Here is a 24,604-nt window from a genome sequence, read left to right as displayed (position 1 = left end):
GCATACCAGGCCAGGGGGCTACGGTGGACGTTGATGCAAGACGAGGGAGGGGACGGCTGGCCCAGCAGTGACAGGAGTGCCCGCCGGCAGCCCACCCCTCACTGGAGCAGGTGGCAGGTGGCCGCCCATCTCCAGACCAGACTCGCTCCCTTCCAGGGAGCAGGAGGCAGGGCGGGATGGATGGTTACCTGCTAATGAAGTAGTTCTATGAGGCGCAGAGTAACAGAATACATACAAACTGGCCCATAGCTCTTCATCTATGCAGACATTAAAAATTAAAATCCAGTTACAACTCGTATTGTCAAACCCGGCTGCTGCCGCTTTGGCAGTCTGTGTGTGTGCCGGGCGGGGGATTACGTAACGCGAGCTCTCAGCGGCCCTTAGCGAGGGCCTCAGGGAACCTCCTAGCAGGTCTGCAGGGGTCTCTCCCACCCACAAGCTCCCCTGGCACCTGTGGGCCCCACAGACGTGGCCCAAGCCCCAGGTGAAGGGGTCCCTGCCTGGTCACCCCCAGGAGGGGCTTCAGCCAGCCTCCCCGACATCCTCCCAGGGCCGCCAGCTGCTCCCCAGTAGCAGTCCCATCAGCTCAGCCAGTGGCTGGGTGACAGGCATGACCCCTGCAGACCCCACCCCAGCCTCGGTTTCACTGCACATCCTGGATGGGCCGGGTCCAAGACATCAAGACCACTAGACCCACCCTCCGGGAAGCCCCAGGCGCACCACACACACTTTACGGCCTGACAAAGGGTCAGCCCCCTCACATCCTGGGTGCAGGCTGGGGCAGGGCCACTAAGCAGTTGGGCCCCAGAAAAGGGGGCTGTGGGGACCCTTCAGACATGGCCAACAGCACACGCTCCACCTGTCTCTCCACCCTTTCTGGAACCCCCCCCCCAGGTATAGCCACACAGAGAATGTGACTATGGGTTAAGCACAGAGGGACTATGACAGGGCTGGGGGCTGCTGGGGGTCTTTAGAGCCCATTTCTTCCGATATCGCAGGGTCTGGGGGGGCAAGCAGGCTGGCTCCCGTCCCCACCAACCGGGATAGGTGACAATGACCTCTGACCTGCCTGAACTCCCCTCTCTTAATGAGCTTTGGGCTCAGAAGACCCTGGAACATCACAATGGGGCTCCCCGTGACAGCACTCGGGCCCTGTGGACCAGGCGCCAGGGGAGCTGAGTGTCACCTCTCAGAGGTCAGGCATAGAGGGACAGACCAGGTACATTTTCATGGGTGAGGGGAGCAGAAGGCCATGGGAGAAAGGCCAGCCTCAGCAGGAAGTCAGTGGTCACTCTGTCCACCTCAAGGGTCACCGGGCAGGGTTGGGGCGGAGAAGATGGAAGGGGACACCTCCTGCTTCCTCCGCATCTTTGCCAGCTCCAGAAGCGTCCACATCCCCTAAAGGATGCCTGCCCCAGGCCCAGAGCCCCAGGAAGGACAGCTTCCCCCCACTCCCCACCAGCACCTGCAGATAGCCTGGGCAGAGCTGCCCCGGAGCCTGGCTAGGTCTCTCCTGGCCCCAGCAGCGCCCATCGCACCTCTGCCTGCCAGCGCTGGGAGAGGCTGGCCCAAAGCCAGAAGCAGCACCCGCAGCCCAGGCAGATATGCCATTCCCCTTTCTGCGCAACGTCCACTCAGAACTTCCCCTCAGACCTAAACGGTGAGTCCCTGCGGTACCACTGCCCGCCAGCGAGGGGGTGGGGTGCCCTGGCCTGGCCTCAGTCTCAGCTCAGGGTCCCCAACGAGACATCCGTCCTCAACCAGGGGAGGAAAGTTAGCAGGAAGGCGGCCCCCAGGTCCCTCAGCCCGCAACTGCGGCCTCGGAGAGAGCCCAGGACCCCTCACCTGTCCGGCGCCATCCTAGACTCACACCCCTCCCCTCTGGGGCCCCGACCTCGGAAGCAGCTCGGCCCATCAGGCGGCCCAGGCCGCCGGGCACGAGGCGAGCAGCGCGCGCCCCCTCCCCGCGCCGGCTGGGACGGGCCGCCCAGGGCAGCGGCGCCCCCGCGCGTCCACCGAGCCCCAGGCGCTGCAACAGGAGCGGCGCGGCACCTACTGTGCTTCGGCGGGGCGGCTCCCGCGTCCATTGTCTCCGCGGCGGCGGCGGCGGCGGCGGGGGCGCGGGCGGGGGCGGCCGGGGCAGGGGCGTCGGCGTCAGCGGCCGGCCCTGGGCTCCGGCTGGGGCTGGGGCTCGGGCGGCATCGCCCGGCCGGCTCGGACGCCCGCTGCGGGCTGTGCGCACGGCGGGCTCGGCGCGCTGACACTGCGCCCCGTGGAGGCGCCGCGCGCGGAGAGCGCTGTCACTCGTGCAGCCCGCACCACACCCCCTGCCCGCCTCGCGCGGGGAGGGGGCGGGGGGCCGCGGGCGCAGAGCACAGAGCCCGGTGCGGGGGCGCGGGGCGCACAGTGGGGCCAGCCGGCCCGGCCCCGAGCCGGCTGGGCCAAAGTACTTTCCCCCCAAAGATGCGCCCGCAGCCTCCCCTCGAGACACTTCCCCCTCCCCCCTCTCCGGTTGGCCCCAGCGGCGGGACCGGGAAGGGGGCAGGGCCGAGACTGCTTCCCATCCCGAGGCTGGGAACTTGCGAACCAGGCGGCTCAGCTCCGAGAGCGACAAGATTTAGGCACAGCACGGTCCTACTCCCTCCCACCGCCGCCCTGGTGGTTGAAGCACCCCTCCCCCAAGATGCAACGTGGCACGTGCAGAAACCTGCACAAGTGCCTGGAGCTGGTGGGGGAAGGGTGCAGCCCAGCCCCAGAATGGCTCCTCTGCGGTGCGCCAGGCACCCCCTAGCTCACAGCAGGGCACAGCCGGCCCGGGCTGGGGGAAGGGCGCTCAGCACTGCTGTCTTGGAAACTATGACCTGCGTGTCTGGACAGAGCATGAAGACCCAGAGAAACAGTGGGAGCTGGACCACTGCCTGCCCTCCCCAAACTGGCCCCATGCCCCCAGGCAGCCACTAGCCCCAGCACACGTCCCGTCTCACTGCATCACGTGCTGAAGGGCCACCAAAGCAGTGACAGAGACAGGTGCCGGACCCTGGGGACCCTTCTTAATGGGATCTCCAGATCAGGCTTCCTGGGAGTCACCCCACCCCCACCCCTACCCCTACCCCTACCCTACAGGCTTCTGCTGCAGTGGAGGAGGAGAGGGAGAGGCAGGTCAAGGGAACAGGTCCAGCCAGGCACCTGTGTCCAGAGAGGCCAGGAGCCCACTGGTTGGCCCTGGTCTAGTGGCAACAGGAGACAAGATACAGGCTCATGTCCCAGCTCCCCATAGACCCAGTTACAAGACCCGCTGTTTTCTAAGGTTTTTTCCAGATTGCTGCAGCCCAGAGAGGTCCCTGGCTTCCCTCAAACCACACAGCAGAATCCTTGGCTGGGCCATAAACTCCCAGGCGGGCCTCAAGATCCCGCTCGGTGCAAAAGCTGATCCAAGAGACAGCATCCAGGCAGCGCACCTGCCGGGGCCAGCTAACCTCCCACAGCTTCTGCCTTCCAGGTCACTGGACCAGGGCTGAGCTTCAACCCCAGCTCAGTCCTGCACACCTGCCCTGGAAACTGCACCCGGGTGTGCATTTGGGCAGGCTGTGTCCCCCAGCTGAGGCTAGGCAGGCTCTGGCAGCCTCCGCTCAGGGTGGCATCAGGCATTCCAAATGGTCTGCAAGCCGGTGGCACAGACTCTGCCCACATTTCTGTGAGGGGCTGTCAGAGCTGCAGAGGCAGTGATTAGAGAAGCGCCCCCTCCCCCAGGACCACCACAGGGGCTCCAGGTGCGGGCTTGGTGCCCCCCATTCAGGGAAGGCTGCCTCCTGGCTCCCTCGGCTGCACCCTGCCCTGGCTCCCTCTCCAGGAATACTTCTCTGCCCCACATCCCACATCAGGGCCTAGTGCCCAGGCCAGGCCGGGGGCGCCCACTCCTCTCCCTCCTCCCCAGCCCTGCCCTGGACAGCAATGCCCCAGGACCCTGAGATGGGTGAGAAGGTGGATACGCAACAACAGGGCAGAGGATGGAGGCAGCCAGAAATTTGCAGGGCAGCTAAATGGGGCAAGAGGGAAGGCTGGGTGAGAGTGAAGGAGCCCCACCAGGTCCTCCGGAGCTGGCAGCAGCCAAGCCCGGCCAGGACGGGACTCCCACCCAGCCGAGTCCTACAGTGTTCTGTGGTCACATGTCTGGGTACTCCAGAGACATCACAGCAGGAGCCCATCAGGCAGGACTGGGGACTTCCTTCCTGCATTTTGTGCCCACCCCCAGCCTTCCAAGGCTTTCCTGAGTGACAGCCCTGAGCACCCCTCTCATCACTGCCTGGTGGAGAGGAACTGGGCTGGGTGCAGGCAGATAGGGAAACTTCCTGGGTGCCCCAAGTGGGCAGTGGCTCCCACCTGCACACCTGCACACCTTTCCCAGGCAGCAAGGGGGCTCTGCTTGGAGGCAGGGTGGCTCTTCTCATGGGGACAGAGATGCCAGTCCTGGGAGCGGGGCTGCCTGGGCACAGTGAGATTCCAGCAGCCCATGGGGATGCGCCCTCTGTGCCCAGGGGACCTGGCTGAGAGTCCAAGACCCGGGACAGAGAGACACAGAGACACTCACACCCAGAGACTGAGACAGAGAGACAGGTTTGCTCCTGCATGAAGCCAAAATTAAAATGCAAATAGGAAACCTTGAAAGAAATCTCCATTGTGAGCCAGAGACGCCAAGAATCACCAGAAAGAGGCCACAGGAGCTCTGGGCAGGCAGGGCTCCAGGCCTTCTGACAAGGCCTGCCTTTGGGTGGAGGAGAGTCTGCTGCACATAGTATGCGGTATGTGGACAGACGTGACTGTCACACCCACCAGGTCCTCCGGGGGCAGCTTCAGCAGCCAAGGCCGACAGCCTGGACTCCAGCTCAGCGTCATCCCCACTGAGAGCCACCCCAGCCACTTGACATAAGACCCCTCAGCCTGGTACTCAGGGGGCCCCACCAACTGGCTTCCTCCACTCCCACTTGGTTCCCAAGGCCTGGAGGGAGGCCCCTCCTCCAGGAAGCCTTCCCTGGTTGCCTCATCCGTAGCACTCACCCATTCCAAGTCTGTGACAGGACTTCCCCTGAGAAGTCACAGGGGCTATGCCACGTCTCGGATCTATGCTGCCCAGCAAGATCGTGAGGTCTCTGCAGGCAGGGCACCCTGTGCACACTGCTCTCCCAAACACACCAGCCAGCCGGGCTGCAGGTGGCTTCAGGCATGTCTGCTCATCAGACAGACCCGCTGCCCTGTGTACCCTGAGACCACCCCTACGGACAGCATGGTCTGGCTCCGGGTATGACCGGTGGCCCCGGCGAGAGCTCAGCTCAGAGACCCTTCTGCAGCCCGAGGTCACCAGTGAGGACACGGGGGCCAGAGACACACACACACAGAGGCAGCAAGAGGCGCAGCGAGCACCGTGGGCAGAGCGGGTGCACATTTGCCAGATCAATAAGCTTAATTGGGTGAATGTGCAATTCTCACCTGCTAAATATAGAAAATGCGTTTCAGTTTTCACCAGCATCTGGTCTTAAGACGTCTTGTTCTTGATCAGAACTCAAGTCAACGTGCAGGATCAGATCCCAGTCCCCACCCCCCACCCCCACCGTCTCCTGCCTCCTGCTCACAGAGCCCGGAGCCCGGGGCAGCGGTGGCCAGGCTAGCCAGCGCCCGCCTGGGTGGTAACCAGGCTTCTCCGTGGGCACAGGAGGAGGTCTGGGTGACCCGGCCCCCAGCCCAGGGCAGGGCTGACCTACCTGCCCCAAGACCCCAGGGCACTTTGCTGTGCCAAGCTGGTGCCAACTAGAGATGGGATGGGGACACACCAGGCAGGCCATCTCTGATGGGCCAGAGGTCTTTACAGGCACTGCTGGCCCTTAGGAACCATTGATTCCTGACACCACTTATCCTTTGAGGGGGAAACTGAGGTGCAGAGAGAGGAAGGCACCTGCTCCAAGTCCCCTGAGACCAGGTATCCTGCCCCTAAAGGGCCTCTTTTCATTGGCAGGGATGGGGAGTTCCTTCTGGGTCTGGCAGGACAGGGAAGGTCTCCTTAGCTGGCTCAGGACTAGGAGGGCCTGGTCAAGGCGGCGTCTAACACCGCTGTCCGCAGGGCCAGAGCCTCAGCTCTCCCAGGCAGCCTGGAGCCCTGGGTGGGGCAGCGCAGCCCACGTCCAATGAGTGAGGTAGCAAAGGTCGATGCTCACGAACACGTGAGCGCCCCCTGCCCCGGGGGCTCTGGAGCCCTGGGACCTGCCTGCGAGGTGCCCATGGATGGGGAAGGGTGGGAGCCTGGTGGGCAGGGAGGGGGTTAGCCGAGGCCGCCGGGGAGAAAATAGAGCAGCTGCATCTCACAGTCGACGTGGACGTGGACGTGGATGTGGAGGCCAGAGGGCCAGGGAGGAGGGACCGATGGTGCTGGGGCCCAGGGTTCTGTGGGGGTGGGAGGGGCACGGGAGGGGAGGGCAGGGCCCTTGACCTCCCCAGGCCAGGGGTGGCTGGAGGCGCCCTCCCCTGGGCCCCCGGTTGGGGCAGGACAGGGTGAAGAGGCACTGCCCCCTCCCCATCCTCCCACCCCACACCTAGTGCCCAGCACTGCCTTCTCACCTGGCTAGGGGTCACCGGCCTGCAGGGAGCAGGGAAGGCCCTGGGTAACAGGCGGGGAGAGAAGTGGGGGAGGGGAGCGTGTCTTGGAAAGTGGGGAGGGGGCGAGAGTGAGAGGGTGGCACGAAGGGGTCATCCCTAGCGAGAGACCTTCCGCAAGGCCTTCCCATGACCCTCAGCCCAGGGCCGCACCAGGGGGTCTCTGGACCACGGGGCACTGGGCCCTGCCCCCTCTTCTCACCCCCACCCAAGCCCCTAGCCTGCCACACCCACCTCTGCTATAAACCAGCTGTGGCCCTCTCACGGTAGCCAACCTGTCTGCTGTGCTCATCGTTAGTTCATTCATTCATTCACTTGTTCACTCCTTCATTTCTGTAACCATTGAGACTCTCTGTAAGTCCCCAGGGTGCCTGGTTGAGTGGCTAGGAATTCAGTGGGCCCCCATCCCAAGACCCCTGCCCTGGAGGTGGCCTCTGCCTACTGACCAGCATGAGACACCAACTTGCCACACTATTGACAAAAACTGTCACAGCTGAGACTAGGAGGGTTCCTGGAGGGGACACAGCAGGAGGGGGAGCTGAGCAGAGGGATGGGGTTGGGGGGACGAGGTAGGAAAGAGATACAGGGGCCAGATCACAGAGGGTCTTAGAGACAAAAGCAAGGAGGTTTTCTTGAGTCATGCCCAGAAGAACATTGAGATAGATGACTGTGGGGGAGGGGAAAGGAGTGAGGGAGGTGGGGGGCTGTGGGAGGCAGGAAGTCTGGCTGCAGGCCCCTGCCCAGCAGGACACAGGATGAGGTGGGAAGCCCCATAAAAAAGACCCACAGGACCCCCAGGCAGGGCCACTGCTCTCCTGCCAGCACCATCCGGGTTCCCTAGCCCAGCAGCTCTATCTCATTCTTTGCTTCTGAAACAGCTTACTTCTAGGAAAGTGGAACTTAGCCCTAAAATTCTATTGGTTCCCTGAGCTAACTCCTGATTGGTCCATTTGTAGTGCTTCATTTGCATGGAGCTCACTCCTGATTGGTTATTTCTCTCACTCCTGATTGGCCCATTTCCCTCACTCCTGATTGGTTATTTCTCTCCCTCCTGATTGGCCCATTTTTACAAAGCTTGCTCCTAATTAGTCAACTTTTGTTATACCGTATTTGCATATGATGTTGCAAAGTGTAAACTGGCAGCCTGTAAAAGCTTGTGTAACCCTGCAGACACGGTCCAGAGCTTGGAGTCTTAACTTCACTGGGCGTGCTGTTGTAATAAAGCCGAGTTCTCCAATTCCCTGAGTGCTTGCTGCTCGGTCTCCTGCCCAGATCCAGGTTGCTGTCGCACTGAGCTGTAATACGTCTTTCTGCAACAAGGACCCCCAGCTGGTTCAGACAAGCAGGGCCACAGAGGCGGAGAAAAGTGTGGAGACCTGAGACACTGAGGACAAGGATTCAGGCTCCAGGACCACAGGAAAGATGCTGTCCACTCAGACTGGAAAACTGGGGTGGGGTCTGAAGTAGAACTTTCTTGCCCATGAGTTTGAAATTCGGGCAGATTTGTCCTGCTGTCCAAAGTGCACCTGGCCAGGAGTAGGGGCGGGGCACTGCGAGTTGGATGGTCCCTGGTGAGAGTGGACATCAAGTCTCTGGGCTAAGAGAGGCAGGGGCCTGAGCTGGACGCCGTGACGCCAGGCTGCTGCCCAAGTCCATCCATCACGGGATGCTGGAAAGAAAGCCCTTCGTCCCAGGGCAGGTCCAGGCTGCCTGCTCCTTCCCTTGCCTGCTTGGGGCACGGAGCCTGAGCCCGCATAGAATGCCTGCCACGTACCAGCCCACAGGGCTGACTGCAAAAGACACGGAAACGCAGCCTCCCCATCAAATCACAGCAGAGCCACCTTGTACTTGAGCCCCACTGACGGCTGGCTGTTACCACCGCCGCCCCCCCCCCCGCTCTGTACACCAGGAGGTCCTGCTGCCCAGAGCAGGGAGCTTCACCAGGGGACCCCTGTTAAGGTTCAGGGCCCCTTCCGGTCCCTGCAGAGAGCGCCCTCCCACCTGCCACCCCTCACCTCACAAACACATCCACCCACCCTTTTGCTAAGCTTGGTGCTGGCTTCCTGTGGCCTGGGTGGCTGGGTAGGGTGCTGGGGAGCCAGCCTCCAGCACCAGTCGGCTCAGAGGAGTCCCAGGCCCAGTGCATCGGGCCCCGTGCTCCCGTGGCCTCACTCAGTGGAGGCCCAAGACCAGATTTCCTCCTGGCAGGAAGCAGCCCGCAGGCCCCAGCTGCATCCTCAGCCTGACTGCTGGCACTCGACAACCAAGGTACCAGCTCGCAGTTCCACCCCTTGCTTCTAACCACAGTAGCCCGTTCCCTTCTCCCTGACGGGAGTCCAGCTGTCGGGCTCTCCTCCCCGGGCTGAGCCGTGGGCTGCCCTCTCCCCTGCAGTCTGGGCAGGATGGCCTGGGGCCTGTCTGCCTCTCCAGCAGCCTCAAAGCCAGGCCTCTGCCCCAGGGCCCAGCACGGTTCTAATGCCTGATAGGCTCAGAGCCCATGGCTGGTTGGGAGGGAGCTGGAGCCTCACACTTCTCAGAATAAATCTCCCTGAGCAGCAAGCTCCAGGGGAGACGTCTCCCATCCCGGTACTTGGAGGCCCCGGACACAGTGCGGACGCCTGAGGACAAAAACAACTCGCAGCTCCACTCACACAGCCTGCCTGGGATTCGTGATGACAAGGAGCCTCAGGACCCTTGGCACCAGGGACACAGGCCCGCTGGATCCCAGAGGGGGCCACATCCAGAAAGGCTCCATCCTCCTGTCCCCCTGGCTAGGAAACCCAGCAGCTGGATGCTTCTCTGCTGGCGCTGGTGGGGCATTTTCTGGAGAAAAGACCCTTACCACGCTGTTGAAGACGAGAGTCGAGTTGGCTGGCTGGCCCTGGGCCGCCTGTTAGAACCGTGCCTAAGCTAAGAGCCAGCAAACCATGAGTGGGCACCAGAGGGAAGCGGGTGGGCTCACAGTGTTCACTGGTGCTTCACCTGCTCAGAGGCACAGAGGCCCCCCAGGGGAGCCCAGAGAATGAAGGCGCTATTGTCCAGGGAGCCTTGCCTGCTTTCCCCCGGCGGGAACGCCCTGAAGGTGAGTCCACACACCTTGCCTCCTCTGGAAAAGCCTCTGACCCTGCAGCAGGCGGGGGCTGATTCTGGAAAGGCGCCTCAGGCCACCGGGAGGCTGACGGCGGGAGCTTCAGAGAGCTCCGCGCACATCAGACACGGCTGCTGCAGCTCCCAGGAGCCGGCCGGAGGCACAGACAGACACGTGCGCGGGAGTCTTCCCGCAGCCTAGTTTGTAATAGCCAGCCCTCAGATATTTCCTAGGCGCGCTGACAGCTGCAGGGCCTCGTCCACCAGAGCCAGGCGGCCGCTAAAAGTCAAGCTCCAGAAGGACGGGCAAAGGTCAGAAGGGAAGCAGGGGGTCTGAGCCCCCAGGGCTGGGCTCGTCCTGGTAGGCGCAGGGCAGCGTGGCGGGAGGGGCCGGGGCAGGCAGTAATGGAGCAGAATCAGAACCCAGCACACAAAGGCTCATGGAAGGCGATTTTTTCTGTGCTTCCCGAAGCGTCTCCTCGGATAAGTGTTGCTGTCACGGTCCGGAGAAGAGAAACGCGAGTGAGGCCAACACAGCCGGTGTGGAGGCCCCGGGGAAGACTCGAAGCCCCTGGGCCTCACGCTACACCCCAGGCCCCTCCCCCGCCTCGCGCCCAGAGTCCCCTGGGCTGGGATGCGCGTCCCCTCCGCCAGCAGCACGAGGACCAGAGCCTCCTGCTCCGGGCACTTGTGGGGACAGGAGGCGGCTGGCTGGGACGCTGAGCCAGCCTGGGCCGCGGCTCCGAAGCCAGCTGTGGCTCAGCAACCTCGGGCCAAGTGGCATTCTGGCTGGCCACCTCGTCCACCCAGTGGGGCGCCAGGGAGGACTTGCCGGCCCTCAGCGGCCAGGAGACCCAGGCAGGCAGCCACTCCTGCTCCGTCCACCCTGCTGAGACCTCCCTGTCTCTGGTCCCTCGGCCTGTCGGGTCCAGCACTATGACTGGCCCCTTTGCTGATCCCCCAGGCCTGGCCTAGCTGGCATGGTGACCCTGGCAGCACCTCAGGCCAGCAGCTCACAGAGCCTGGCGAGGGTGCTGCCAGGACCAGGGAGGGGCCCAGCCTGGGGCAGCTGGGGCCCTCATCATCCCCAGCAGTGCCCCCACTGTGCCTCAGGCCCTGGGCGTGGGGCCTGTGCCAGACCCCAGTGCCGCAAGCCCCAGGGTGGTGGGGGCCAGATCGCACCCTCCCGGTCACCCCACAACCTTATGGCAGCTCATTTGCATTCTCCCTCCCCCTCAGTAGCTCTAAATGAAACCCATTACCAGGGATACCAAAGACCACACTGTGGGGGCACGGCCGTCCTCCACAGCTGTCTCACGGCCCTGGCCTCTGGCCTGGCCCTCACCCTGTCCACCTACCCAGGCTCAGCTGGCTTCTCTCTCTGGAGTGCGGGTGGTCTGCTTGGGGCCGAGGGGCCAAGGCCGAGACGAGAGTCACACTCACTGCCTGGGCTGGAGAGCAGGGCTTGTGCCCCATCACGGACATGGTGGCCACAAGTCCCAGTGCGTGTGGCACAGAGTGGGCGCTGGGTAAGTCACCAGGCCCCACGTGAGCAGCCTGAGCCTGGCTCCACAGCCTGAGTGTCAGGGCTCCCGAGCAGACCCCAGGCCCAGCCCTCCCAGGCACCGCTCTGCCCTCACTGCTGCCCACACCCACTGGGCCTGCGGCCTGGGGACAGAGCTGGCACCAGCCAGGACAGGCCCTGCGTTCACAGGAGCCCAGACATGCTTCAGGCCAGACCAAGAAGGAGCCTTCTGACTGCAAGGAGACCAGATAGTCTCCAGGACACACTGACCTACTTCACAGGCTCTGAGCCTGTCGCCTGCCCTCATGGCTGAGAAACCTCATTGCTCACTGGAGTCGCCTCCAGAGCCTTCTGGAAGGGCCTCCAGGGCCGGAAGGACCCCTCGCCTCTGCCCTCGGCTCGGTGCCCCACACAGGGCCTAGCCTGCCGTCAGCTTCAGCCAACCAGGCGTGGAGGGGGACGGAGGGGGACAGGGAGCAGTGGGGAGCCCCAGGAGGGGTCAGCAGGCTGAGGGTGGAGCCCCCTTCCCTAGACATTAGCGTTCCCAGGTCTAGTCACCTCCCCACCCCCAGAGCTGCAGGCCCCTCCCCTCCCCTGTCCCAGCCGCCCCTCCCTCTGGGTGTCCACTCCAGACTGCGCTGAAAAGGGGGCTGAGAGCTCAGGCAGGGGACGGCACGCCTCTGAGCAGACATCCCCCTCGGGCAGGAGAGACCTGCCTGGGCACATCTGGGAAAGGTGGGAGGAGCAAGTTAGGGCCAGCGCCGGCTCTGGGGGTGCAGGGGGGCCTTGGCACGAACGCCTACACACACGCACACACGCGTGCACGTGCGCAGACCCTCACGGGCAGGCACTCAGATTCGCACTGCCACTCGTGCACACACATGCAGACAGGCTCTCCACCACAGCTCTCTCCTGGGGGCATGGGGACCCCAGCAAGAGTAGGTACTCAGCTGCACGAACTCGCGTGCACACACACGCACACGCACACCTCACGGAGATGCCGACCTGTCATCACGCCCACAGGCCCCGTGCTGGCTGGGTGCTGAGCAGACCCTCACCCCAGGACCCTCCCTCTTTGCCCTCCTCCCCCACTTTCCAGGAGAGCTGAGTCAGGGTCCCATGAGCTGCAGAGGAGCCACAAGGAAGCCGGTCCCCTCAGCCACGACGCCAGAGGCAGCCCTGCCATTCAGCAGGGGGCCCACAAACCAGAAATCTGCACTCCCTGGGGTCGCCCCCCTTAGATGGTTGGGACCTCAGAAGCCCACACAGCGGGAGACCCCCAAGCCCTTCTGTTTGCACCCTGGCACCAGGCTCAGCAACGCTTATGAGAAGAAAACATCTCCAAGATGAAGGGACGCATCTGCCCCTCCAGCCCCCCAGACCCCCGGCTCCCCGAGCCCCTCCAGCCCCCCCAGCCTCGCTGGCCCTGAGCCCCCACAGAGCACTGGGCGCCTGGGAGCTGCCCCTCAGGCGCTCCCCCACCCCCGCTCCCCGGTGGGCTGAGCTCCCCTCATCCCGGAGCACTGGCTCCAGGTCAGGATGGCACAGCACACCTGCCTCAGCTCAGCCCAACAGGCCGGACTCCTGGAGAGAAAGGCGCCAGCTCTCCGGGTGGGAAGGAAGAACCCCCACCCCGTCCCGTCCCGGACAGCCCAGGTCCAGCTCAGCGTGTCAGTCTTCCACAGGGGCACGTCCGTCTGGCTGGACCTGGAGCAAACCACCCGTCAGGGGAGGCTGGCGTTGGCACCTACGGGAGGAGCAGGGCCCTGCCAGGCACCGCCCTCCCCTCGGGCCGGGGCTCGGACACCTGGCCAGGCTCCCCTGCATACCCTGTGATTCCAAACATTGAAAATCAACATGCAGGGAACACATCTACAGGGAGCGGTGAGCCCTGGGGTGGGGAGGGTACAGCCGGGCGGGGGGGGCCCACTTCTTGATCTGGAGTACGGGGCGAGGTGCGGTCACGCTGCAGGGCCTCACCCAGCTGCGCACTTGGCCTGTGCACTTCACAGTCTGGAGACTGTAGCCCCGTCTTGTTTAAAGCCGAGAGAGAGAGAGAGCGCGCGCCTAAGCCAGCACGACTTGCTTCCAGAGGCCACCAGTGTCACTGCCAACAGGCCACAGGAGGTGGAGAAGTGGCACGTGGAGGGCCAGAGCCAGCGGCACCAAGCACCACCCAGCAGCCGAGAGACCAGCTAAGGACCCGGGGCCAGCACAGGGCCCGCAGGGGTCTGATGGAGCTGGGCAGAGCTGGAGGGGGAGCTGGCAGCCCCCAGCTGTCTTCCTAGGACCTGTGTGCTCCCCCAGCACCAGGAGGGGTGCATGCCCCCAATGTTGGTGCCCCCTGCTCTGGAGGAGCACGCTGGGTCCCCTTTCCCCAGGTGGGACCAGGGTGTCACGCTCGCTGGGGACTGAACACAGAACTGCATCGCCGCCTGCCCAGGGGCCTCACTCACCCACTGGCAGGCTGTTGGTGCTCAGGAAAGGCCGTCCGCTCTCCAGACCCGGCCATGGGTCCTCGGGCGAGGGAGCCATCGTGGAGGGGGCGGGGGCTCCTGGCAGGGGGAGCAGCAGGTGAGAGGTGGGACGGGCCTGGCTCACCAGCGGGGCCGGCCACCTGCAGGAGAACGAAGAGGCTGCTCTGAGGTCCCCCCCGCCCCAGGGCCCCCCAGGTCCTCTGCTGGGATGGAGTCTGGACCCGCCACTCGTCACACCCAGAGAGGGCAGGGGCAGCGGGGCTGGTGGGTCAGGCCTGCCCAGCCATCCAGGTTAGTGCGAGATGGCAGCCCAGCTCACTACCCCGTGGAAACAAACAGCCATCTGTTGGGGGAGGGGGAGCTGGGCAGGGAGGCAGGAAGGACCGAAGGGCGGTAGAGGGCCACCAACACCATCCCACCCTGGACGTAGAGGCTTCGGGGGAGGAGCAGGTGAAGCCAGAGGGCTGTGCCCACGTCACGGCTCCATCACCAAAGTGCTGGTTGTTCCTCTGTGCTGGGACTCGTTCCTCAGCTTGATAAAGTTCAAAGGCAAAACAAGAATCCTTTTACAGGAACCGGCCAGCACCTTCTGTTACGATGGTGCTGGAGACTCTGGCCAGCCCTGGACCTCGCGGGGGCCCCACAGACCCCACGGGGAGCCCAAGGCACAGGGCACTCCTCAGCCCTTTCTCCAGCCTGCAGTTCCCACTGTCACTCCCAGGTCCGGGGTCTCAGGCCTTTCCAGCCACCACTTGGTCTGTGCAGTGGGTCACGGCCACGCTGGCCTCCCAGGCTGCCATCTGCCCCTTGGCTGTCTGGCTGGGCTCTGGGCCCCTAACTTCCATTGCCCCACAAGTGGGCCCAGGCCCTGCCTGGCCTCCTGATGGCCTCCCAGAGTCTCAGTCCCACCCCAGCCTCTGCTTAGGCCCCTCTCCTGCTTGGAGACTTCCGTTCCACCTCCTCTCCATCCATCCAACCACCCCCACCCAGGCCAGCTCTTTCCAGAGACTTCCTCTGTGCCTCCTCCCTCCTGTGAGCCTCCTCCCTGGGGGCTGCAGGGAGACCACAGAGGCGGGGATAGGAGGCCTTGGCCGCTGGGTTCTGGAGCAACCTCTGACGTGCCCAGGACAGAGCTTCCGGGGCCTAGTCCTCGGACTGATGCCAGGACACGCAGGCCGTCCATGTCCCCAGAGCCGCGCTCTGCCCAGGAAGGGAGAAGAGCTGGGGGTGGGAGGGCAGCACCCCCTCCCAGGGACCCCCCTGAGCAGCCCTACCTCGTGCTCTTCTCCAGCCCAGCCTCCCAGGCTCCCCAGGACCCCCAGGAAGGAGGGCCCTCGGCAGCTTGCCCTCCTCCACCCTGGTGTGCCCCCCGCCCTCCACTTGGTCTGCCTGCCCCCAGATCCTCGGGGAGGGGCGCCAGGCAGCCCAGAGGCCCTGGGGCGCCCAGGGCCCGGGGCTCTCCCTTCAGCCCAGAGGCCTCACCCACCCAAGCCTGGCGGGCCTGCTCGGCCCTTCACAGGCCCGCCCCCCTCCAGGGTGCCCCACCAGCTGCCCAGTCCCCAGGCTTACCTGTGGGTGGCTCCTCAAGGCAGCTAGACCACCCCAGGCCACTGGCCACACAGCCCGGGAGGCCGCTGTGGCTCCAGCTGGGTTCCCGAGCAGGCACCACGGTTTCCTGCTGCAGCGGGAGTCCCGGAGCCATGCCCGGACACGTCTGCCGGAGCGCAGGCCAGGCGTGGGGCTTGGGCTGGGCTGGCACAGCCGAACCTAATTAGGCAACAGCTCCCACTGCAAGCCGAGGCGAGGCTGCAGAGGACCGTGAGGTCAGCTGTTAGCGTGGGCCTGGCCGCGGCGTCCCCGTGAGTTCAGTCCCTGGGGGGCAAAGGTGCCCGTGAGCCCCTCGACGCCCAGCCCTGCCCCACAAGCCATGCCTGGGCCCTGATGGTGCCCCCACGTCTAACCAAGCTAAGCTTCCAGGGACAACAGCTCCTCTGGGGAGGGGGCTGAGGGTCAGGGGAGCTGTGGGGCCATCCCCAGAAAGGCCTGCTCCTCCTCACTGGTCGACCCCAGGAGCCCAGGCCCCCAGGCCAAGGAGGTGCCTCCTGCCTCAGGCCTCCAGCCCCTGCTCAGAGCCCAGCCCAGGTGCCAGTGTCACACTCTGGGAACTGGCCGCTGCCCACTGGCGAGCACCCCCGATGACATCGTTCAGAGCCAGGCCAGACCAGGCCAGGGCCAAGAGCCACTGGACCTCTGCCCTTCAGAAGCCAGCCCCATTTAATTGGGACATTTGACACAAAGCCAGATAGGCCAGGGGTGGCCCGGCCCAGGCTCGAGTGCCCAGGGTGCCATGCTCACACCCAGACCAGGAGGTCGGCCTCCACCAAACGCCAGCTCCCCCAGGCCCCAAAGACCCCAGGGATGAAGTGGCTGCATTCAGCTGGCCGTTGGGATTCCGTAGTGCCCCACCGCCCCCGCTGGTGGGGCCTGCAGGGAGCGTCCAGGTGTCCCGCGGGGGCCGGCTTCCCAGCCCAGACGACCGGCTACTATGTCCATCCGGATACCTGAGGCGCCCCCTCGCCATGCCCGACAGAGTGGCTGGCTTGCAGCATGAGGTCCAGAGGGACCCCTGCGGACCTCGCCCACCCTTGCCCCCTGCCCTCCCCCTCCTGCCTCCTACCTTCTGCGTCAGCGCCCAGGACATGGCGCCGCCACACCCTCTGCTGGCACCCCTGGTGTGGGAAGACCCCCTGGGGGAGCGGGCAGAGGTGGAGGTGCCAGCCTCCAGAGGCGTGGGTGTCGGGGTGGGGCAGCCCCCCGCGGGCCACCTACACCACAGACACCCCACTCTCAGAAGGGAGAAGCTGGCCCAGAGAGGGCAAGACGCCCCCACCAACCCGGCCAGCTCTCCCCTGATACCCACTCTTTTCCAGACCCACTGCCCAGTCCCCCCGGTGTCACCCCAGCTAGCAGGAGCCCCTGAGGATGGCCCGGCAGCCGGGTCCCCACCCCAGCCTTGCCCGACCGCCCCCTTGCTCCCCCTAGGCTGCTGAGGCATGTCCTCAGAGGGTTGGCCCCTCACTGCCCAAAGCCTCCGCTGACACCATCCTCACCCAGAGCCGGCCCATCCCTGTGCCCTTGCCACCCCCGAGCACAGTCTGCAGGCTGGGAGTGGGGTCCAAGGTGGAGGAATCCGAGGATGGAGAAGCAGGTCAGGGCAACCCCGTGCCAGGGAGTCTGGAGCCGGATGCTCCACCAGGAGCTCCCTACGCCCCGAGCCATACCTGCTCCCCACCCTGGAGCGGGTCCTGCTGGCAGAGCCTAGTCACAGAGGCTGCCGGCCAGGCCGCGTGCGGCAGCAGTGAACCCAGCAGCCCTGACCCGGCGGCTGAGCGGGAGTGACCGGGTGATTCGGCCACACGTCCGGGCCAGGGGGTCATCTCAGGGAGCAGAGCCCCCACCCCAGGGCAGGAGAGAAGAGCTTCTGTTGAGGGGCAGGTCTGGGGCGAGAGTGGGGATGACTTGGCTTGGGCAGGTGTGCAACCTGGGACCCAGCCCCTCTGCTCCGGGGGCAAAGCTGCTGCCCTGCCCTGGCCCTAGGTGCAGCCCCCGGACTCTGTTTTTCATCCAAAAGAACAGCTGGTAGACAAAGCGTGGCTCTGCCATACAGCTGTGCGTTTGCATGCCGGCTGTGCTCTCGGAAACAGACGAGGCAAGGCCGCCACTTAATGATGCAGTGACAGGATCTGTCGCCAGCGATAAAAGTCGTAGTTTAATGAGCGTTAGCACCTGGGAGAACTTGTATCCACCATGAGAGTTTGTCAGTGTAACTGAGCAGGACCCACCGGGGCCTTCCTGGAACAGACTTCCTCACCCCACGTCCCCCGCCAGCCTCTTGCCTGTAGAAGAACTTTAATCTCCTGGGACTTCCCCAAGTTCCAAAGAGTACGTTTTATTGGAGAAGTGAGAAAATGCAGAAAGAAAGGAACACAGTCTAGCAAGACAACATAACAGTTTAGCCATTAAACGAAGTCCCGGACCCCAAGTTCCTCCTCTAGGGCTGCAGATAATATTCTGAGCCAGGTCCTTTGAGCTGTTTTGCAGACACTGAAACACCTACCAGGGGGAAGAAGTTAACTGTGTGCTGCCCACGCAGACCCCAGACCGGTTGGAACCAGAAGGCTGATGGTGTTGACTTCCGATGACCTCACCACCAGCCAATCAGAAGAACGTCCACGGCTGACCACGCCCCCCCCCCGCCCTGTCTTTAAAAACCTTTCCTTGAATGGCTTGGGGGAGTTCGGGTCTTTTAAGCAGCAGCTGCTGGGACCCCTTGCTTGGCGCCTACTGTAAACGCTGCCCTTTACTTTACCAGCACCGGGGTCAGGAGTCTGGCTTGACTGCGCGCGGGCCAGCGGACCTGAGTTTGGCTTGGTACCAACAGCTTCCAAAGACTGAAAGGCTTTTTCTCATGAGAGCAGTGGTGATGTTAATGTGACATAATGAAATGTGCCAACATTTGGAGAAATCCACTGAGCTCAGCAAACCACCGTTCTCCGGATGACCGAAACACGTGGGTCCAAAATTGCGCACTGGTGAAGACCTTTCCAAGTGAAAACCAGACCCAAGGTGCTGCCGCAGCAGAGTCCCTGACGGCCATCGATGTGGCTTTCGTTCTACTTTTCAATGCCCTTTAAGAAGCTCTTACCGGTGGGGGAGGGCATAGCTCAGTGTTGGAGTGTGCACTTAAAATGCGCAGGGTACGGGGTTCAATCCCCAGTACCTCCACCAAAGATAAATAAAAGCTTAACTACCCCCCGCCCAAAAAAGAAGCTCTCATTGGTCCAGTTTTGATGAAGCATCAAAGCATATCCACGGTTGCCCGAAGGGCAGGCTTGCTCGTCATCCTCCCCGCCACCACGCAGACGGGGTGCACCAGCAGGCAGGTGCGCCCAGCTGCCTTCTCCACCCAGTCGTTTCAGAGACTCGCAACAATGTAGAACACTTCTTGCCGAATTTTCCATTCTGGGAAAAAATAGTGTTTTCCATAAAATGTTACTTATATTAACATGTAATGAGTCGCTTGTTATTTTTGGTGAGATGCACCCCTGTCCCTTAAGTGACCAGCTCTAAGCTCTCCTGTGGTAAATGTCAGATGACGGCCCGGGGGGCCCGAGGGGGTGAGCGTAGTCAGTCAGCCGCGCTCCGGCCAGTCAGGAGCGGCGGGGAGTGTGCCTAAGGCCTGCAGAAGGGACTGCTGTGGAAGTGGCGTCTCGGGTCAGAGCTGGCTTGGAAGCCTGCCTCTGTGTAGCCCAGAAACTCTCTCTCTGAGCCTCGGTGTCCTGATCTGAAGAGCAGGGGCAGAGAATGCCCTCCCCGCAAGAGACCGCAGGCGCAGGGCCCGCCCAGGGCGGGAGGAGCCCGGCCTGGCGGGGGGCCCCTCCGTGTCTTCATGCCCCGGGACCCCTGCCCGTGGGGGCTCTTTGTCCACCCTCGAACCAGGAGCACATCTCACAGGGGCCGGCCCGCAATCACAGGGTTCCACCCCACGTTCTCCGGGCAGATCTGAGCCCCACTCACTCCACCCCAGAGCGTCACCGGGGTCCAGCTGGCAGCTCCATGCTCTGCCTCCCCACAGGAGGTGGGGACTAGAAACATCTGGTGAGCTCAGCCTCCACGTCACAGTGCAGGGGGTTAGACAGGTCAGAGGAAGGGGCCGGAGGAAGGACAGCACAGGCCCTGCCTGGAACACCTCTGTCGGACACCAGCCCCCTGCAGCCCCGAAAGGAACCCTGAGTCTTTGGTGGGTAAGAGGGCCCAGCTGAGCTCAGGCTGCTGCTGTGAGCAGGGGCCGTCTGTGGGAGGGGGCACTTCAGGCAGAAGGGGCAGCATGTGTAAAGGCCCTGTGGCTGGAAGGAACTGTCTGGTCCCTGGGGCCCAGGGCTGGCTTAGAGTCCCAGGTCCCAGTCCAGCATCCTTAGACAAAACTCGCAGCCCACCTCTAAGGGTTCCCCAGGGGAGCTGAGACAAGGCACTTCTCAGCTCTGTCGCCTCCATGGCTGGCACCTGACCCTGTTCCTCTGTTCCTCTGTTTCTCCCTCACTGTCCCCATGCCCCCTGTGGGGGACCACCGTGGCACCCACACCTCACTGCTGGGTGGGCATCAGCCACCAACAATCAGAGGCCCCCCTCTGTCTGCCAACAGCTGCACCCCAGGGCCGGCCAGCCTCCAGCCGCGTCGGTCACTCGCATGCAGAGAGTCCAGTGCCCATGCAGCCCTCTGTTTTCTCCTGGACGTTTGCTCTGTCTTCAACCTCAGCGGGAAACTCAACAGCAGACAAAGGGGACAGACACCCAGGACCAGCCCCACCCTGGGGTGGCCGTTGCAGACCCCTTCCCGGAGGACCACAGGCTGAGGGGCAGCTGGGACCCCAACGAGAGTCCTTCCTGCGGGTTGGAGAGGCTGGAGGAGGGCACCTGGGGGGAGCGACCCCTTTGAGAGGCGTGGGTCCGCGGCGGCACAGCGGGCGGGGGGCTAGGAGGGGGGCGTGGTCTTCAGAGCCACCAGTGAAGGGCAGGGGGCATTGAGGTCACACACAGGCGGCCCTGGGCAGGGAGGGGACTGCCACGGTGAGGGGCGCCGGGGCCAGCAGAGGGGGCCCTCCTCCGACTGTGAAGCGGGAGAGTGGGGGCTGGGCTGGGAGCCAGTGACCCCAAGGAGCCGGCACAGGCCCTGGGCAGGCAGAGCTGGGAGTGACTAGGGGCTGAGGGGAGGGCGCTCCCGGCCTGAGGGGAGGGCGCTCCCGGCCAGGGGAGGGGATGGCCCCGATGAGGCTGCGTGCACAGGAGCAGTTGTAACAAACCAAAATATCAGCGGGCCACCAACTCCAGGCAGGACATGCCCCGCCTGAGGCCATGGGCAGCCATGGTCATCCACCTCCCCACCCCGAGGATGACCGGCCCACCCTTCGGCGGCTGCCAGCACTGCCCACTCTGCTTCCAGACCAATCGGGGACAGGGCTGGAGGCTCGGACCCCACCCACCCTCCCCCAGTCTCCAGACCTGGGCAGCAAATGCCTGACCCCTGGCCCCTCCCAGAATCCAAGGTCCCAGTGAAGGAGGACAAGCCCACTGGCCTGCCGACCCCCTGTGCCTCTTCCAACGGTGGAGCTGGGGAAGAAGCTCCCCCACCTGTCTGATGGTCCCGGGAGGGACTGCACACACGCTCGCCTCTGCGGCTCACCCCTGCGGACCAGCCCAGGGACACGGCTGTGCTGACCAGGAGGCATTGCCCCCAGCCTTTGTCCCCAGGGCCAAGATGGCACAGGAGGGCACCCTGCAGCACCAGATCAGCAGGGACAGTAAGAGGAGACGACTTCCAAAGTCCTCCCTACTCCAAGTTCCACCTTCACCTGAGGTGCCTCCCAGCCAGGGCCACCCCCTCAGCTCCACCCAGACCCCCAGGAGCTCCCATCATCGTCACCTGAGTGCACAAACAAAGCACTTTTCCTGCCAAACGCTTACAAGTCCCTGCACTGCTCTCTGAGATCTTTACCACCGCTGCTCCCTCCTCCCAGCAAACCCTGAGCCGCTCAGCCCCCAGGGACCCACCCTGAAGGGGAGCCACAGCGAGCCTCAGGCTGGCGCACTGCACACACGGGGCTGCCACGGCCCAGGAGGAAACTGAGGCACAGGGCAAGGAAGCACCTACTCAAGATCACATCTGCAGCACAGAGACGGCAGTCCCTGTCCCTCTCCTTGTCCCCATCAGGAGGATGCTGTGATGGGGACAGTGGCACTGTGGGAGGGTCTCTCCAAGGAGCCTCCAGCACACGCCCCTCCCACGCTGGCCACAATCCCCACAGCTCCTTCCACAATGAGCCCCCAGGTCAGGGCCTGACCTCCCTGTGCCCATCCACACACTGGTGCTGGAATGGATGCCACTCCTTGAGCTGCAGTGACGGGAGCATGTGGCTGACCTGTGCCAGTCACTGTCAACACCCCTGCCCAGCCAGTGTCCTTGCTCAGACCTCCATCTCTGGCCCCCCTTGGTGCTCAAGGGTCCTCAGTTTTCTGGATGCCCCACCCTGCAAGGCCCTGGCTTGTACCCCTCCACCTCCAGCCCTAAGGGAGGCTGGGGGATGGCCTCTTGTCTGGATGGAGCCCTGCCTCTCCTGTCAGTACAAAACTTCCTCCTCCAGGAAGCCCTCCCAGACTGCCTCTTCCTTGGGCCAATAGTGGCCAGGCCTTAGTCACCAACCAGCTCAGACTTGGATGATGGCTGCACTCACGTGGGGCCCCTCCCCTACCTCCAGCAGCAGGCAAAGGCATTAGGATACAGATGTGGGACCCAACAGACGTGAGACTCACCCTGTGCCTGCACATGCTTTGGACCAGACATAGCCTCTCTGAGTTTTGATTCCTAGCTCCACCACTTGGATGGTACCCTCTTCCCTCCTCAGCCCCCCAGGCTCCAGGTTCCTGTCTGGCTCCCTGGAAGCCCTGGCAGTGGACCAGAGCCCCGGAGCCCCAGACCAGCTCTGCTCCTGCCAGACACGCTGTATGGCGAGGAATCGTGCCTTCCTGTCCCAGGCCAACACAGGGACACACTGGCCCTGGCCACAGGCAGAGTCCCTGGCCAGCCACCTGAGCCCTGGAATCCTGACATCACTTCCCAGACCAGCCCAAGCCCCAGGCAGCCCCGTCCCAACCTCACCTGGCAAGCCCCTGGCAGGGCACTGCTGTGAGTCCTGCAGCATGAGGTCCCCCACCCCTCGGCTGGGAGGCCTCTGCCCCAGGGGCCGGTGGGAGTCCCAGCTCGGTTCTGGGGTGCCTTCCACCTACAGCCGTGACTCACCTCCCACCCCTGGCAGCCCTCACCCAGCCCACCCTGTGCCCACTGCACCCCGACCCCACACACCTCCAGGGCCCAGATCCGCTGCCTGGTGGGGTGAGGGGTGCTCCCGGGCTTCCCAGCCACCGCCACCAGGTTCTCTGGGTTTGTCCCAGTGAGGGCTGCGCCCCAACAGTCAGTGGTCAGTGGTCAGGGCGCAGGCTCTTCCCCAGTCCTTCCACCTGCCCAGGCTCCCACCACAGGGAAGGGGAGAAACGGGCCATGCCAGCCCCACGCCTGGGGCCAGAACTATGGCTGCTCAGTTCACACCCCACCCCACCTCGGACAAGGTGGTTCCCCCCACAAAGGGCAGCAGTGCCCACCTCTGCTGCACGCCCCTAAGGCGCCTGTCCAGTCAGGGATCCTGGCCAGGCACCAAGGTGTACACGCAGCTCTCTCTAGCCACCCCCACCCCCAGCCCCGCCCCCCACCCCCAGGTTGACATCTCAGCCTCACTGTCCCCTCAGCCAATGAGAAGCACTCGCTCCTTCTAGGATGGGCCCAGGAATCCAGGGGGTCCAGGGAAGGCTCTGCCTGGGAGCACCCCACCCCCAGTCTCAGGGCAGGGGTGCATCCAGCCCAGTGTCCAGACAGCCTGGGGGGACCCCAAGCCCTGGAGATTTGGGGGGTGAGTGAGACCACCTCAGCTAGACTCCGGGGCCGGTTCCTCCTTCCTTCCTTCTCCTGATAGGAGTTCCCGAGTGCCTACGTGGGCCAGGCTTGACAGCACCGCAGCCGCCCAGGCAGGAAGGCTGTGTCGGGTGAAGCAGGCCTCGCGGCCGAGGGACACAGACCAGCTGGCCCCTGGCTTGCCCACCAGGTGCCGGGTGGAGCTGGGGAGGGTGGGAGACGAGTGGCGAATCCAGGAGAGTGAGGTGGGCAGCAGAGCCACCCCTCCACCTAGCCAGGTTCAGTGAGGGGCCAGAGCAAGTGACCTGGAGGAGGGACAATCTGACAACTGGAGGACTGAATTCAGTGGGGACAGGACTGAGAACCGCACTCCCACTGACAGGGCGGCATCTGCACCAGCCAGGCGGCGTCCGGACCCAGATCCCCCCCCTCCAAGCCTGCTTCTGTGGATTCGTGCACTGGTTCTTAATAAATGCCAGCTCGTTACGTTGGCAACCCCATTGCACAGACCAGAGAACTGAGGCCGGGGGTTCTGCCGGACAGAGTGAGAGCTCCACCAGGTAGAGGATTTACAGCTGCGGTCACAGCGGGCTCGGGCTCAGCTGCTACTGGAGGGAGGGGGCAGCAGGCAAGAGGTAGAGCACATGCTTAACACGCACAAGGTCCTGGATTCAATACCCTGTTTAAAAAATTAAAATAAAAACAGAGCAAGCCCTCACTGCAGGCACAGTGTTGGATGTCAGGGCCTCACCTGGGGCTGGACTCTGGTCAGATACCTCTGCCCCACTGGGGCCGCCTTCCCTGAAGACCACCTGGCCCTTCGCCCACCGTCCTGCCTCAGGGGCCACTGCGGTCAGAAGCCATGCAGTGAGGCCTCCAGCAAGAGCCCCCGGCCCGCTGGCCCACCCCAGAGTCCCAGGCCCAAGAACGCAGCCTCTCACAGGGCTCCGGGCTGCCTGGTTGCCCAGGGGTACGGAGAGCTGCCTTTCGTCATCAGGCGAGGACTTCCCTCTGGAAGCCAGCCCTGTCCCCACCTCGGCCGAGTCACCGTCTCCACGCGGAGGCCCAGCGAGCCGGCGCTCCGGTCTTTGGTTCTGATCCAGATTCTCTCTTTGGGGTGAAACTCACTCACTGATCCCCTAAAATTCTACGGCTAACCTGGTGGAGCGGATGGGCCGATGGTGCCACCTGCTGGCTGTTCTGGAATGTGACCCCCCCTCCCAAACTCGAGTCATCTTAGCACACGATCTGGGGCACTAGTGACCACCGCTAACAACCAGCCCCACCGCAGAGGGCAGGAGACTGGGTGGATCTGAACCCGGCTGGACCCCAGGCCCCATATCCCCAAAACAA

General features: G+C 63.8%; 1 protein-coding gene across 5 annotated transcripts in view; it reads right to left on the bottom strand.

The window, feature by feature from the left end:
• PLCH2 (phospholipase C eta 2) overlaps window positions 1-16,008 on the bottom strand; it is a 71,544-nt gene extending 55,536 nt beyond the window's left edge. For 2 of the 5 annotated variants that reach the window (XM_032494979.1, XM_032494981.1), the window contains exons 1-2: window positions 15,301-16,007; window positions 13,711-13,890 (exon numbers count right to left, since the gene is read on the bottom strand). In XM_032494979.1, coding sequence (XP_032350870.1) covers window positions 13,711-13,890; window positions 15,301-15,433 — 313 coding nt within the window. In that variant the 5' untranslated portion in view covers window positions 15,434-16,007. Of the gene's footprint in view, window positions 1-13,710; window positions 13,891-15,300 lie in introns of all 5 variants that reach the window. The other 3 variants (XM_032494982.1, XM_032494980.1, XM_032494983.1) reach the window with 3 other exon arrangements.
• Between the last annotated feature and the right edge of the window lie 8,596 nt (window positions 16,009-24,604).

This window comes from Camelus ferus, chromosome 13, assembly GCF_009834535.1.
Source record: "Camelus ferus isolate YT-003-E chromosome 13, BCGSAC_Cfer_1.0, whole genome shotgun sequence".
Classification (NCBI taxonomy): domain Eukaryota; kingdom Metazoa; phylum Chordata; class Mammalia; order Artiodactyla; family Camelidae; genus Camelus; species Camelus ferus.
The sequence above is the reverse complement of the archived record's forward strand: the minus strand, read 5'-3'. Positions and strand labels throughout refer to the sequence as shown.